This window comes from Typha angustifolia, chromosome 2, assembly GCF_048772165.1.
Source record: "Typha angustifolia cultivar Huaian chromosome 2, ASM4877216v1, whole genome shotgun sequence".
NCBI lineage: Eukaryota > Viridiplantae > Streptophyta > Magnoliopsida > Poales > Typhaceae > Typha > Typha angustifolia.
Genome location: NC_133240.1, coordinates 5,435,235 through 5,451,583, shown reverse-complemented (window position 1 = coordinate 5,451,583; position 16,349 = coordinate 5,435,235). Strand labels below are relative to the sequence as shown.

Genomic DNA, 16,349 nt, shown 5'->3' with positions numbered 1-16,349 from the left:
AATGCGACTGTTCGAATGCCTACATGCATTCTCAACGATAGATAACTGTATTTGCATGTTCGAACACGATCGGGCATGTTCAAACGCACCGCTGTGAGGATTGTTAGTTTATTAGGGTTTTAATTTGGTTATTTGGGTCACAAGGGTGAGCCTCTATAAATATATGGAGAAAACTCTAATTAGAGTTTATCTGATAATTGGATCGGCGTTGTTGCCTTTATCTCCCTCATTCTTGCTTTAGCCATTGGCGCCCTCTCTCATCTGCTTTTTTCCACCGCCCAAATCCGTAGTCAGCTTCCTCTAACACCTAATCCCCCTCTTTTACAGTAATTTCTCTCCCTTCACATCAAAAGAGCTCTTCTAGACCTATCTAGCCATTGAATGACTAACAAGCTAGGGTTCGTTCGACCTTTGGTTACTGTTAGACCGATATCTCACTATCTAGCCATCCAAATCCTACGATCTTAGATTCATTGGAAAGCTCTCTTTAAGAGCAACAATATATCCAAAATTTCGTAAGATCCAATGGTAGATCATCTAGAATTCTCTTTGAAAGTCACATTCTTAAACCTGTTTACAGAGTCCGTTACGGATCGGATCAAGTGGGATCATAATAGGAAGAAGGCGACAAAGTTGATAGGGAGGAAACCTCTCTAAAGAGGGAGAAAAACGTTGCCCCTCCCCTTGCCACTCAAGCTAGGAGAGTGAAAAGACGCTGGTGGCAAGGTAAAGCCCTTTGGAAGAAGAGAGGAGAATGTGACTGAAACCCTTGCAGAGCTAGGGCCAACATAGAGTTTTTTTTTCCTTTTTCCAATGAAGTTCTAACTTTTATTATTATCACTTTCTTCTCTTGTGGTTGAGGCTATTGTGAAAATTTGAGCTGCCACTAATATAGTCATTAATTTACCATGCTTTGTGGTATTAATTTATCTCATTATTTGAGCAATTGCGAATCTTCGACGGAATTTTTAAAATAGTCAAGATATTTTCTTCAATGATCATTTTTTTTAGAAGCTTATAATATTGGAGAGAGAGAAATATATTTTGTTATAAGTTTGAATAATGAGATACGGTGAGTAAATTCAATGTACGGAGAAGATTTTTAAATTTTTTTTTATAACACTTTGATGTCTATTCTGATGTACAAATTCCCTCCAAAAATATTTAAATTTTTTATGTATCTTTTCGCTTAGGTTTGGATGTAAAATATAACATACTCATGTTAGTCCAGAGACAAATTAAGTAGGAGATGCTTAATTTGGGAAGATAATTTGTAATTTACTAATTTACCCATTATCAAATTGGACCACCGGCAATTTAGACTTTAGAATAAGTATAGGGTTAATTCGGTCTTTCAAAATTCCTCCCATGAGCGAGCTATCCTCTTCCCGCTCTCTGGTGGAAGGGTACTATAAATACGGTCCCGAGAGCCATCGCTTCTCAATTCACCATCTCTGAATTTCCAGTAGCTGATCGAATCCTCTTCGCCATCTCCGACGAAGTATTCTTTGTAAGAGATCTCGATCTAATACCTAAGATTTCGATACTGCTTGTTTTTCATTTTTAGAATATGTTCCTAACGTGTCATCTTTTCTCCTTTAAATTTCGGTAGATTTCAGACATCGGTGCCTTAGATTTTCCAAAGTACCGGTCTTTGGAAGCAGAAGCTCGAATTTGAAATTTTTTTCGGCATATTGATAGATCATGTTTTGATTCTTTGGTTCCTCCGTTCCATACCTTTCAGATGATTTTATATTTTTCTCGTACGAATTAATTGTGTTTAGTGACAATCTGATTGTTGCGAATCTCATTTAGTATGATCTATGCTTGTTAAACCTGTTTAATTGGAGGTATGGGAATTTAATTCGTAGTTTGGAGATTTAGCTGGACATTTTGGTGAATCGTACTCCATTTAGTGATCTTACGAGCGACAAAAATCTAGAATTCCTGTTTAGCTTCTATAATATGGTTTCCTAGCTTAGTTGGTGATGTCATTGAATAAGTTGGTGATGTCATTGAATAAGTTGGTGATGTCATTGAATAAGTTGGTGAATATAGGTCTCTCAAGATAAATCTTTTGATATATATGAAATCTGCTTGAAACCCTTAATAGGTTGATAATATTTGACAACCTTGGACAGATTGAAGTCAAAGAATGTCAAATATAACAGTTTGTGTACGATTCAGGCCACTGACTTCAAGAGAGAGGAAAGTTCATGGTGACAGTGTGTGCATCCAGTGCTTGGATATAAAGTCTTTTGTTTTCAAGGTTTTATTCCCTTGCTTACAAACAAATTATTTGTTATTCTTCATGTTTTGTGGAATGTAATGGTCATGGAAAGGTTTCTTACATGTGATAGGATGAGAAAGAAGAAGACATTACCTTTTGCTTTGATAGGGTGTTCTATCAGGATTCTGAGCAATCAGATGTCTACGGCTTTCTTGCAATGCCTATTGTTGGAGGTTTTATTGAATATAAACATTGGAGCTCTCTCTTTCTTTATTCCGCATATTCATTGCAATTCATTTTTCTCAATATTTGTGTGGAGTATATTGATGATTGCGAATATTTTAAATGTTTCTTAAACAGATGCCCTTATTGGAATAAATGGAACCATCATTACTTATGGTCAGGTGTGCTAGACTGAAACTACTTTAGTTGATGCTTTTGTATTCTTCCTTTTTAAGCAATTACTGAGAAGAATGATATGCCTTGTCAATACATTTGTGGAATGGGTGTTTCCAGATGTGCATGTTTATGATTTATTGTAATATAGTTTATGAACAAGGAACGGCCAACTTGTCTGTTACGGTATTTTCTGACATACATCTTTGAAATTATATGCTTAATTGTGTAAGGAAAATATATCATACTTCTATGAACACTAATGGTTGGTGACTCTTAGTTGATAACTACCTAACAAATGGTTGAACTATTGTTCTTTTTTCCCTTTTTTTTTCTTTTGGCTGCAAATGATGAAGAACAATTTACTGGTTTTCTTTAGATATTTGTTGGATTATGTAATTGGGTTAAATTCTTCCAAGATGCGCATTTGGTTCTTTTAATATCCAGCAAATGTAAATGATATAATAAGTAATCCTTGTAATGCTGAATGCTTGCTGGGTACAGCTCTGATTTGTGTATCCCATTGTCACATGTAATAAGCTCCTTCTTGGGCTAAGAAAGTTCTCAATACAACTAGACACCGACTTAGTGACATTTCAACTTATAGGTGTGGTGTGTGTTATTTTATATATATTCTTATCAATATAACTGAAACTAAACAAGTTAATGCTGAAGTGCTTTCTTGTTAATTGCGGACCACGTACTGTCTGTGCTATGGTGGACTTGTGCATGAGAAATGGTCAGCATTCATATGCATGTAAACATTCTAACACAATAACTTTATGGACTTAAACAGAAGTAACTTGGATACAGTTATGGACTTACAAAAAACATAGTGTCTCTGGAGGTCTGTGCAGATGCATGTAATAACGGTGACGTAGATTGAGAGAAGTGAGAAAAATAGCACTGCATTTGAATTAGTAGTTGCACATGATCCATTTAGAAATTGGCTCATAGATATATATTAGATTGATCTAAATAAGAAACCTATTTGAATAGAAAGATATTAAACTCCTTTGAATGTCAAGATGGAGCCAAAGATCTTTCTAGGTTGTAGTTGAACTTCTTAATCTACAAGGCGCCTCTTTTCTAAAGTGACAATTGTGCTTGCCTTGAAATAGGTTTCAGCATGTTTTCCAAAAAGCGTGGTGCAGGATCCTCACCGCAATTATGTGATAAACCTGGTGTTGGTTTAATCATTTGAATGTCTTCCAAACTGTATAGAAGATGGTTACAAACAGGCAGAGAGAAATATACCTGAAATACGTCATGCTTAGTTTTCCCTCCACTAACTTCATAGATAAACTTTCTTTTCTACATCTCATTAATGTCACCTTTAAACTAGATATTTGTTTATTGAAATAGTTGAATTCGTCACAAAAGAAGTTATTATTGAATTTGAAAAAAAAATATTCTTCTATTTCTAGAACTAGATATTTTGGAACTAACTTGTTGTAGAACACTGACTCTCTTACTTCTAAATGTCGAATTTTGAACAGACTGGTGCTGGGAAAACATACAGCATGGAGGTCAAGTGATGAATATTTAATTCTTACTTTTCTTGGTCAACAAATTTAACCATTCTGATTTCCTTAATGTGTATACTTTGTACTGGATGATGCATTAAACTCTCTCTCTCACTCACACACACACACACACAACAGGGCCCAAATATTTTAGAATGTGATGAGCGTAAAAAGGGACTGCTTCAGCGAGTTGTAGATGAGCTCTTTGAATGTATAAAATCCTTCACAGACAAGAGTACATACACAGTGAAGCTGTCGATGGTATTAAAACCACCCTGCCATAGTATTTTGATGGTTATGTGGAACCATTCACCAGTCTAAGTTTATTAATGTTTTTCAGGTGGAGATCTATATGGAAAGAATAAGGTCGATATCCTATTCCAAAGTTCGACTCAATAGATTTCCTATTCTTAAGGAGATTAAATCCTTTGACTCCCCAAGTGCATATAAGACATCACTTTACTCCCCTAGCATTCATACACTCAACCATGACTCTGAGAGAACTAGTTGACTCTTCTCTGTTATTTGCCAGGGACCTTTTTGATTTATCTAAGGACAACCTTCATATTAAGGAGGGTAAACAAGGCATTTATATTTCTGGAGCAACAGAGGTAAGCTAAAACAATTTCGTATGCCAGAAATAAAGAAAATTAATGTTCTGGGCTTTCTTTTTCTCTTTTTCACTTGGTGGTGCTCCATTCTCAGATTTCCATATCAAACTCTTCGGAAGCCCTACGATGCCTTTCTGTAAGAAATATATTTGATTGATTTTAAGTACAATGTTTATGGAGATCACCAACTGATGTTTAATAAATTGCAGCATGGAATTGCGAATAGAGCTGTTGGAGAAACACGTATCCTATCTTTTGCTGGGTTAGCCATTTGAAAACAGGAAAATTATGCTGGTGCACCGCTTTTATTTTCCTTATTTAAATACTTCTTTCTGGACTTAACTATTACAGAAATGAATTTGGCAAGTAGTAGAAGCCATTGTTTGTACATATTTTCTGTCCAGCAGGAGTCTTCTACTGATGAGAGGTAAGCTTGTAAATGTTCACTTTGATACTGTAAAATATCACTTGTTTCAGAACTTGACTTCCTGATTACCTTACATGCCATTTTCTTTACTTGTAATTTAAAACTTACAGCTGGTTATATTTGTAAATGTCTAGGTACAATCTTTTATAGTTTAATTAGATGCATAGTGACCTAGCCTTTTAGACCTGTATTTCCTATTTTGAGCCCAATTTTCTCTTAGCATTTTGTATTTGGCTCCCTCTCATTGATGTAGGGGCAGGCAAAGAGTGGTTTTCTTCCTTTGTGGATCACTCAGATAAATGTAGTAACTAGTAACTCATGACAATAATGTATTCCACAATGATAGCAGGTTAACGCACTATCCATAGAAGAAGCAACTGTTTCTTAATTTTTAAATACTTGCCCAGATAGCTATATCAAATAAGAATTGTATTTACATCCTATCTCGGGAATTCATTTGTAGTTACAATGAACATTTTAGGCAGTTCCAAATCTATTTTGTGTCATAAAACCATCACAGTTTGCCCTGATAAGATATAATCCTTTATTACATAGTACTTCCACATAATTCTTTCTCTCGGTATGATGTAGTAATATACATAAGCAATATGTATTAGAAAAGTTGAGATTGTTTGCTTATTCTAGCTTGTGTCAATTATGTAAGTAACCTTGAAAGTTTCCCATCTTTCTGGAAATCAGTTTGTTAAATATGTTAAAGTACAATGTTATCGGCTAATTAGATTAGCCTATTGTGTCACTGCATTAATCAGAAAACACTTCTCTTCTACCAGAAATAGTAGGATCGGACAATTACTTGATTACCACTTTTTAGCTTTAAGCTTTAACTCTTAACTGTTATGAAGAGAAACAAAAATAGTAATGTAGGCCAACGTAGTGGATTGTGAAACATGTGCTGCTTGTTATAGTAACTTGAATTGTGGTATTAGTACCTCTTTGAAGTGAAAACCTCATGCAAGGACATGACTTGAACAATGGAGCAAAACACCTATTACAATGAAAGGGTGATTGTGGTAATTTAAGATAACAATAATGTAAATTGTCCTTACTTTCAGATGTCTGTCATTATGTCATCGTGGGTCACAGGCTTACACTTTTGCAATTTTAAATTTGATCATTTGCAACTTCTCAAAATGATTCTTGACATTAAGAAAGTCATATAAACTTTTATCAGGGGGGAAACTGGAAAACTTTTTCTTGTGGATTTAGCTGGTTCTGAGAAAGTTGAGAAAACTGGAGCTGGAGGACGAGTTCTTGATGAGGCAAAGACCATTAACAAGTCCCTCTCAGCTCTTGGCAATGTTATCAATGCACTAACAGCTGGTAAAAGAAGCAATGCCTTTTCTTACAATTAGTTAATAAAGCAGCAGGAATTACAAATTTCCACTTACCGATTAGAACATACTCTTTCAGTTAACCCAACATTTCTGCACTTTAGGTAAAACAAATCACATACCCTACCGTGACTCAAAGCTCACCCGCATTCTTCAAGATGCATTGGTTAGTCAAGCTTTACTTCATTTTTCTTGCCAATCATCTTGGTTTGATAAGTTCCTTTACACCGCAGGGTGGGAATTCCAGGACTGCATTGCTTTGCTGCTGCTCTCCTAGTCCTTCAAATGCTTCAGAAAGCCTGTCCACCCTACGCTTTGGAACTAGGCATGTTTAAGAAACATGATATCCCATTTCTACTACCCAAAGAAATATATTTTGTTTTAATGTCTCCATTTGGCAGAACAAAGCTCATAAAGACTCCACTTAGAGTTGATCCTATTGAAGAGAAAGATAATTCAAAGCAAATCATGGATTGTCAAGTCTATGATGAATCACGTGACAGAATATTGGACAAGGTTTTTGATGAGAAATATCAGTTGTTTCTATGTCCTTTCTTGCTTTAATTAACATCTACTTTAAACATGTTTACCTGATCAGTTAAGGGAGAATCTGAATGAGGAAGATGTGGAATTGCTGGAAGAACTGTTTATATTGGAAGGCATCTTCTTTAATCCTGATTCTATTGAAGACGTTGACTCAGTGTGCAATGACATTACCATCCAAACTATTTCATCACTTCATCAAGCTGTGGAAGAGCTGAAAGAAACTGTCGAAGAGGTAAAAACTCTCTATATTCTTGTACATTCTAGTTTCCACACAAATATTCCTAACCTGTATATTCAATCATACTAATTGTTGCAGCTGATAATGGAGAACAATGAACTAAAGGCTGAATTGGAAGCTTCTCGGCAGTTGGAGCTAGACCTGGGAAATGCCCACAAAAATCTTTCTTTCTTTGGCAAGTTCATGGGCATTATTAGTTTCTTGTATACCTCCTTTCCATTTCCAACTATACGGAGAAGATAAGTGAGTCTTTTTCTTTGAGGAGGTATGGATTCTATCTTAAATTGTTAGAAGGTCTGGATTCTATCTTCCCTAAAAAAGGAGAAAAAAAATCTCAGAAAGAAAAGAAGGCGCAATGGATTCTAGAAACTGGCATGGAATTGAAGATTCATACAATTTACAGTTATAGTTACTTTCCAAGGCGGGAAAGTTTTCCTATAGTCAAGAGATTGATTCATACCATCAAGTAGAATAACTTTCACGGTCAGAAGTACCTCAATATGCTGCAGTCTACTTTCTCAGCAGTTCATTGAATCTAATGAGATTGTTAGAGGAAGCCCATAACATAAGGATCCTAAATGGCTTTCTCCAATTGATATGCCTTCTGCTGAATAGAGACAATTGCATTATTATTAATTAGCAAAGCAACCACTTGATTATTAGAGATTGCATGCTAACTCATAAATGTTAGGGCAACCATTTGAAACTTTTTTTTTTGGTAATTGGATTAGGCCCTCTGGAATTTACGAGTGTTTGCTCGCCACCATAGGATTCCATTATTCCTGGTAAATATATAAGCAAGAAGAAGCTTCACAACTATGAGATTTACTGCTAATTGTAAGTTGCTGGAAGCACTAGTTCTCATGACCAGGATAGAGGTTTTTGCCTGCCATAAGCATTTGTGTGTAATTGAGTGTTAAAGTGTGAAGGGTCACACAAGTTGTCACATCTGTCGACTACAAATTGGATCTTCCTCCAAATACTCCAGAAAATTGTTTGGCATCATCAATTATAATAACCCTCCTCTTTAGCTGCATCTATTATTTTAAATAGTTCGGAAGCCCACTTATTCTTGAAATAAAAATTTACAAGTTGACACTGAGATTTGAAATTAATATTTATACAATATGAAATTTTTTAACCATGAGCACTATTTCATTGACTTATATTTTATTGTCAAATTTATATGATATTTTCTAATCTAAAAATATGAAATAACTAAGCGCAAGCATAAACAAGGTAGAAGGAAAAAAAAATATTAATTAAAAATGTTTAGCTTAATTACAACTCCTTATGTACACAAGGATTACCGTCTATGTATAATATATGCTATTTTTCTTGAAACCGGTGTTTTAAATAGTTGGGATAAGAGAGTTATTATTATTATTTTGGATAAACTAATGTTGGGATAAGAAAATTAAATAAGTGCTACATTTTGTATTGGCAATTCTTGTATATAAAACCTATTTGGAAGTTTTATGAGCCTGGTTATAGAAGACCTGAAATCTTCTCTATCACATAGTTTGCAAGCACTTACATAATTGAAAGGGCATTTGAATATTTTTGCAATGTTTCAAACAGTAATGACAAGTCCTCAGGTGTTAGAATGCTTCCAAAATATTTTTAGTAATACTTTGATGATTCCAACACATTTGTGACACTTTTATAATATTTGAAACAGTACGATACGCAGCCATTCGAATGGACAACTTGGGTGCGGGAATGCTTTTCGGGAATTGAATAATTATAGTTGAACTTATATTAGTTTTTTTTTTAATCTTTTCTCTAAACCAACCAATCCTAAATCGAGAGAGAACGTTGTTTGAAGATTAGAGAATATTAGGGTGATGATTTCATTAGAGATATCTAATCATGATTGATGTGCTTTTTCATTAGAGATTGTTGCTGTCCCAAGAGCCACTATGATTAGATTAATTGATGGAAATCAATTAATTATAATTTTTAGAGAGCAAGAAACCTTCAGATATAATTGTGAGATTTAGTAGTTAGTTTGTAAATAGTTCATGTAATTGCTCAATTATTTTAGTAGTTGATTTGATCATACTGAAAATGATTCATTTGATTTACCAAGATTTAAAGTTTTCTAGGTAAAAATATAGTTTGTGTTTGCTTTGCTTATTTATTTCTGGTTATTTTCATTTTATATTTCCATGGTAAGACTGTCATCTCCTATCTTAAGGTTAGTCTATAAAATTTTAATTGGTATTGAAATAGATCTCTCTTACTCTAGATAGAGATCCACTAGGAGATGAATAGTAGATGGGTTGAATATGATTCTTGATGGAGCTAAGCAGCACATACTCTTCTAGGGATTAAGTGTTTATCTAATTAGTTAGTGAGGGAGTGATTAATCTGCTATATGCTGATGATACTTTAATTTTTTGTTCAAAGTTGAAGAGAAGGAAGTGACCACTCTGAAATTTCTTCTTCACTATTTTGAGGGAATTTGTAGCCTCAAAAATATTTTCCCCAAGAGCTTTTTAGTTTATCTAGGTAGTGTGGCAAAAAAACTAAACAGATGAACTACAAAAAAAAGTCTTTATATGTCAAATATTTGGGCTTACCCTTGCATAGCAGTAAGCTCAAGAAACAAGATTGATATCCTGTCATAGAAAAGATGAAGGGGCTTGCAAATTAGAAAAGAAACTTCTATCACTTTGGAGAAGGATTATCTTGTTCAACTTAGTATTGAGTTCTATTTCCCTTTATTTTCTCATCTTCCTTATGCCTACATGGATTTGTAAGATAATTAATCAAATTAGATGTAGATTTTTATGGAATGAGTATGATGAAGTGAAGAAATGTTATTATTTAGGCTAATTTGGAGCGGGTTTACAAGAAAAAAGAGCACGAGGGTTTGAGTATTCTTAAGATTCCGAAGATGAATCTGGCATTTCTTACAAAGTGGTAGTGAAAGTTTCTATCATTTGAGAAGCAGCCATTGGCCTAGATTATCAAGAAGACTTCAATCTAAAATTTTCAAATAAAGTCTCATCTTTTTAGAGGGGAGTTCTGCATACTGGAGAGCTATTTAAAATTAGGCTATCCTATAAGATGGATGATAGTAGTAAGCTAAAATTTTAGACTGAAATCCGGGTTGGAGAGTATTCTTTGACAATTAGATTCTCTAACTCTTTTAAATGGGATGGGATGCTTATATTCATATTACTAATGGGTGCATCTCTTACGTAGAATCCTGAATGATAGCTTGTTAGCTCATGTGCAATTTTTTGTTTCTATGGTTGTCTGATTATCGAGTTCAGATAGGAGATTATGATATTATAGTTGGCATTTTGAGGCCTTCAGTGTCTATACAGTCAAATCCCTTAATTGCTTCCTAAACAATGGGGGTGCAAATTGTAGAGTAATCCATTATTTATGAAAATTGTAATTGTTGATGTTTTGAGGCCTCTAAAATTTATATAGTTAAATCCCTTTTTGGCTTTCTAGATAATATAGCAGTAATTGTAGAGTGATCCAAGATTTATTGAAATTGTAAATTTTTAAGTCTTTTTATGGTTGATATGTAACAATAGAATTCTAACAAAAGATAATTTTATGAATACTATTTTTCTAGGAATGATAAGAGTATATCTAATTTTTTTTGCTATGCACAAATGCCAAAAGGGTTATTATGAAGGTGGAAATTCTTTTAAAGGGAACTTTATTGCTTTAAAGACTTTTTAAGTGAACTTGAGTTTTTTTTTTTTTGTTTTTTGAATGAAGAGCTTATATTAGCTATGAGTTACTCCATTATGGTAGCAGAGTCAGCAATCAAAATTATACATAAATTATGGGAGAAAGGCCCATATGATCTAATCTGATACAAGCTCGTCCCTCTCTTTCCCTGGCTTGTAGCCTAGTCTGCAGCCATATTACATTCTCTTCCAATATGCTGAACTTTAAATTTACTGGAGTTAGTTAACAACACCCTGCATTCTCCCACCAGATTCCTGATTCTCTAGGGTATATTCATCTCTTCATTGATGATCTTGAAAGCCTCCATCGAGTCAGTTTTTAATATAATATTTGACCCCTCTGGAGCCAACCGAAGGCCCAATTAGATCGCCCAAATTTCCACTAGTAGAGTCAACTCATTGGGACACGACACCTAGGCAATTACACTAGCTCTATCTTGGTCATCTCAGATGACCACCTCTGCCCCACCTTAATACTCTTCCATAGAAAAGGCTCCATCAATGTTGATCTTAAGGCAACCAATATTCGGCGGTTCCCATTTCTTACTGCTCTTGGGCTTGCTCTAAATTCCTTTACATGGCTTAATGTATTCTTTGGCAAGTTGGATTGCCCTAACTGTTATCACCTTAGGTTCGACTTTCTCTCCTCGGAACACCTTGTTGTTCCTATGTTTCCATATGCTCCATAGGGTCATAGCAATCAAACACCTGGTGTCAAGGTTCTTTTTGGTTCCTCATGCACCTCCTCGGTAAGCCAGTCCTGACTATGGAAGAAAATCATCCTCAGGTGGAGCTGTCTCAGCTCCTCTCACATTGCCATGGCAAAGCAACATGCGAAGAGAAGATGAGCAACCAGTTCACCATGCAGGGGTGCACCTATCATCCGCCGCCAGCCGTAATGCATGCAGATAGGACATCGTCGGCAATCTGTTTCTGCAAACCTTCAAGCAGAAGGTTTTGATGCGTGGCGCCACTAGTAGTCCCCAGACCTCCTCCAGCCAATCCATCTTTCACTTGAGAGAAAATTGTAAATAGATTTTACTTTTGGTTCTCCTGAAGGATGCATGCACCAAATCCATTTATCATCCAAGCCTACCCTTTCCCCATGCATAACATTAATCTGGAAGGCCAAGTCATCACCTCCTCCCTTGATAATTCTCTGCCACATCCACACATCCTTATCCAGTAGGTTTGCAACCAATAGGTTTTTGTCCAACAACGCTGGCCCCATGACTCTTGGTTGCCTGCACCATAGCACTGTAGCCAGCCAAGGGGCAGTCGCCGCTCTGGTACCTCTATCATTGTTTATAAGCTTCCTACAGCCACCCTTGATCTTGTCCATTGCATGGTTTAAAGCCCGCCAAACCCACAATGAAGCTAGAGCCACCTTGGTTGCCCAAGGGTCCAGTTCAAAATACTTAACCCAAGGTACATTCTCCTAGTGAAGTACTTTGAAAGCTAGCTTGCCCAGAAGAGCTACCCTAACCAGCTTTAATCTTCGCATCGCCAACCCTCCATCCTCCTTATTTTGAGTCACCGCATCCCATCTGATGAGATGCATTCCCCGACGATGACTAGTTCCCCACAGGAAGGATCTAGCTGTTTGCTTAATCTTCTCCAGCACAGTGTCTGACACTCACGTACTCCTGAGCTAATATGTTGGTATTGCCATTAGTGTAGTGTTCACCAGCATTAACCTACCAGCCATCGAGAGAAGACCTTTCTTCCATCCATCCAACTTTTTCTCCATTCGCTCGATCAAACCTTGATGTTCCGAAGCTTTAATACGACCACCAGAGATACAGATGCTCAAATAAGTGAAAGGATGACTAGCTCTTCTTATTCCGAGCCCCTTTATAATTTTGTCTGCCATACTTGTGTTAAGCCACTCGGGGAGAAAAAGCTCTGATTTGGCGGTGTTGACGTGTTGGTTCGTCAGCTGCGAGTAACTTCTAATACAGTCAAGAACACAACACACGTTACTCATGTTGGCTTGAGCAGTAATAAGAAGGTCGTCTGCGTAAAGTAAATGTGAAAGCTACATGTCTCCGACCTTGAATCCAATTAGTTCTCCATCCCTAACCTTGGTATTGAGATTACTCGTAAGGAGTTAGGACACCAAGATAAACAAGTACGGTGATAGTGGATCACCCTGACGAAGCTTGCTGTGAGGGTGATCCACCTAAACGGGAAGTCATTGATGAGCACCGCGAAAATCGGCGACACGATACAAGCATAGACCCATCGCCGCCAGAGCAGAGGAAAGCCCATCCGCTCCAATGTTCTGGTCATCGTGGCCCAGCTCACCCTGTCATACGCCTTCTCTATATCCATCTTAATCATCATGATGGGATCTTTGTATTTGTCAAGAGTTATACTATGAGCTAACTCCTGAGCTGCTAAGGTATTATCATAAATAGAGCGGCCAACGACGAAAGCTGCCTGTTCCAGGTCGACAAGCTTTGGCAATAACCCTTTCAAGCGACTAACAAGTATTTTAGCAATTACCTTGTATGCAACGTTGCATAGGGCTATTGGTCTGAAGTCCTGCATGCGAGTAGGGTAGTCCTTCTTAGGTATCAAGGTGAGGTACGTCCTCCCCCAACTTTTTGGTAGTCTGGCTGTGCTGAAGAAAAAATGAACTGCATCGCAGAAACTCTCTCCTAGGATGTGCCAAAGCCCAATGTATACCTCATCCTGAATCTCATCCGGGCTAGGAGTTTTTCCCCTTGATATGCTCCAGAGGGCACTCTTGATCTCTTCATCTATTACTGGCATGGTCAGCATCTCCGCTTCCTCCGCTGAGATAGCTGGTACTTCAGACCAGCACTCACCTTGCAGAGATTGCTCCTCATCAAGCCCCCAGAGTTGCGAGTAAAAATCTACAAAGGCTGCCGAGGTCTCCTCAGTTTGAGTCCAGCTCCCATCCTCCCTCTGAACAGCAAAGATGTGGTTGTGCCGTTGTCGCATCGAGGCAGTGATTTGAAAGAAATCGGTATTTCTATCACCTTTGCGGACTCACTTTAGGTGAATTCTCTATCTCCACTTTATATTCAGTTAGCGGCTAATGGCGGCCTTCCTATTGTATTGACTGCGAAGGGTACTGTACATCGATTCATCTAGTTGGCTAGATGCATATAGGTCCTCCAACCTCTTGATTTCATTAGTGACTGCTTGAAGGTGAGAATCTAGATTCCCAATAGAGGTTTGACTCTAGCTACGAAGCTTTTGGTGCATGGTTTTGGTCCGATGTATAAAGGCATGCAACGGGTTACCATTTGCTCCTCTAGCCCACACGTCCGTCACCACACTCTCGCAACTCTCGTGCTCGAGCCAATATAATTTGAATTTAGATGGCCGAGGTTTCCAACGAGAGATCTCTGACATGAAGAGGACTAAGGGAGCATGGTCTGAGGCCATCATATCTAGGTGCGTCACTTTACTGCTGGGATGTTGGGTAAGCCACAAGGAGTTGGCAAAGGCCCTATCCAGCCTTATCTAGATACGACATTGCCCCTTTTGGTTGTTACACTACGTGATCGGGATTCCACCATATCCCAGATCACAGAGACAGGTCTTGTCCACAAAGGCCTTGAAGGCTTTGCATTTTGGCCCCAACACTACTAGACGAGAACTTCTTTTTTCATTAGTGGAGAGGTAAGCATTGAAATCTTCGATGATCGCCCACGGGGCCTTGATGCTTAGGACATTGGTCAATTCCTCCCATAATTCCTTCTGCTCACTTAGTTGGTTACTAGCATAAACCGTTGTTAAACCCCAGGTTGAACTATTGTTGGAAATCACCAGGTGAGTTGCAAATCTTGATGACGTTATCACGTCCACCCATTTGACCTCTTTTTTCCATAATACTGTAATGCCACCAGATCTTCCTTCAGCTGGCACAGCAAAAAAATTCCAGCATCTCCCTAGCGATTTAGCCAACCCATCTGCGGTGTCCCAGCTTGCATGAGATTCAAGTAGAATTAGAAAATCCAATTTGTGTCTATTCAAGTTCTGACATTTATCTTGTACTTCTTTCTTTAGAGCTCAATAGGAATTCCAAATTATTGCTTTGATCATTAAGACATGATTAAAGGCAATAGAGCATAGCTTATTGTGTTCTACCTCTCTTGGAGATGTGGGCCAATGTCTCACTCGCTTCTCCTACTTCCATTGTCTTGTCATTGAGGTGGGTAGCATGCTTTGTTGGACCATTTCCCTTATATGCTACTAATTCTAATTGGCTCTAACCTTGGTTGAAACACTCAAACCTCTAAATACACATGTATACCGTGTGGGTAAACCGCCCCCCTCCCCCCCACGCGGTGTATCACCGGTTCCATGCAAGAATACCAGGTGATGGTGTCCAATGACGTGGTGAAACGAACGACGGATCTCCCTCCGAGCTGTGGGGGCAATTTCCAGCCACGAAAGTAGATAGTCGTACCTAATGGATCGATTGATCCTCTGGTCGTTCGTATCCATCCAGCAGTTGGGAAAAATGTCTGCCCTTTAATTATGGGGGAGTAGAGAAGATATACTTGTGGTGAGGAGGCAAGATAAGGAAGGATTGGGATTGGGATTAGGATCGCGATGGGTTGGTTCAGTGAACTAGGTTATTCCATATATGTCCTCTTGACTTTTTTGTTTTATTTTATGTGAGAAACTTCCTTGACCAATAGGGTAGATCAAGAAAACTGCAATAGCAGCTGCAACAGAAGTTGAATATGCAACAGCAATCCAAGGACGCATACCCAGATGGAAACTAAGTTCCCACTCACGACCCATTAAACCAATGATTCGTTATTGAAGCAGATAGCAACAACCATTTCATCAGACATGCGTATTTTTGATTATCTGATGGATTTACATGGTTTCATTAATGGAAATTGTTTGATGTAGTGAATACTTTGGTTGTTCGCCGTTCAAGAATTCTTAGTTAGGTCTATTTCTTAGTTCAAGATCCCTTTTACTAACTGGAATAAAAGAATTAGTAGATCTGTTCCGCCCAAAATGGGAATGGGACATAGTATCTATTTACATACGCTCAAATGATCCCTTCTCATAATAAGAATGTACATAACCCTATTCTGGTCTGGTTCGGTATGTAATGAACTTATAATCTGATGATCGAGTCGATTCCATGATTATAAGTTCATAACACCAGCCCAATTTCTTTTAACAATTTCTCTAGGTAATATGTTATTAACAACTTCTTCCCAACTTGTTTTAACGTTCGTTCCAACCATCAACTCTCCTTTCGCAACTGCTGCGCCTCAACACATTTTGGGGAAGGAGATTACC

General features: G+C 37.5%; 1 protein-coding gene across 1 annotated transcript; it reads left to right on the top strand.

Moving 5' to 3' along the window:
• The first annotated feature begins 1,384 nt into the window (after positions 1-1,384).
• LOC140774787 (kinesin-like protein KIN-1) lies at positions 1,385-7,608 on the top strand. The gene is made up of 17 exons (XM_073117909.1): positions 1,385-1,510; positions 2,142-2,269; positions 2,361-2,463; positions 2,591-2,634; positions 4,126-4,155; positions 4,291-4,413; positions 4,493-4,518; positions 4,685-4,763; positions 4,858-4,899; positions 4,973-5,006; positions 5,115-5,190; positions 6,383-6,531; positions 6,647-6,708; positions 6,776-6,867; positions 6,944-7,058; positions 7,141-7,320; positions 7,405-7,608. The coding sequence occupies exons 2-17, from the start codon at positions 2,156-2,158 to the stop codon at positions 7,567-7,569; spliced, it is 1,434 nt and encodes a 477-aa protein (XP_072974010.1). The 5' UTR covers positions 1,385-1,510; positions 2,142-2,155; the 3' UTR covers positions 7,570-7,608.
• The last annotated feature ends 8,741 nt before the right edge of the window (positions 7,609-16,349 follow it).

Coding starts and splice junctions, on each gene's coding strand:
- LOC140774787 (XM_073117909.1), top strand. CDS start 2,156: ATGTCAAATATAACAGTTTGTGTACGATTCAGGCCACTGACTTCAAGA. Junction 4,519..4,684: donor ATCTATATGGAAAGAATAAG/GTCGATATCCTA, acceptor GTTATTTGCCAG/GGACCTTTTTGATTTATCTA. Junction 6,709..6,775: donor GCATTCTTCAAGATGCATTG/GTTAGTCAAGCT, acceptor TTTACACCGCAG/GGTGGGAATTCCAGGACTGC.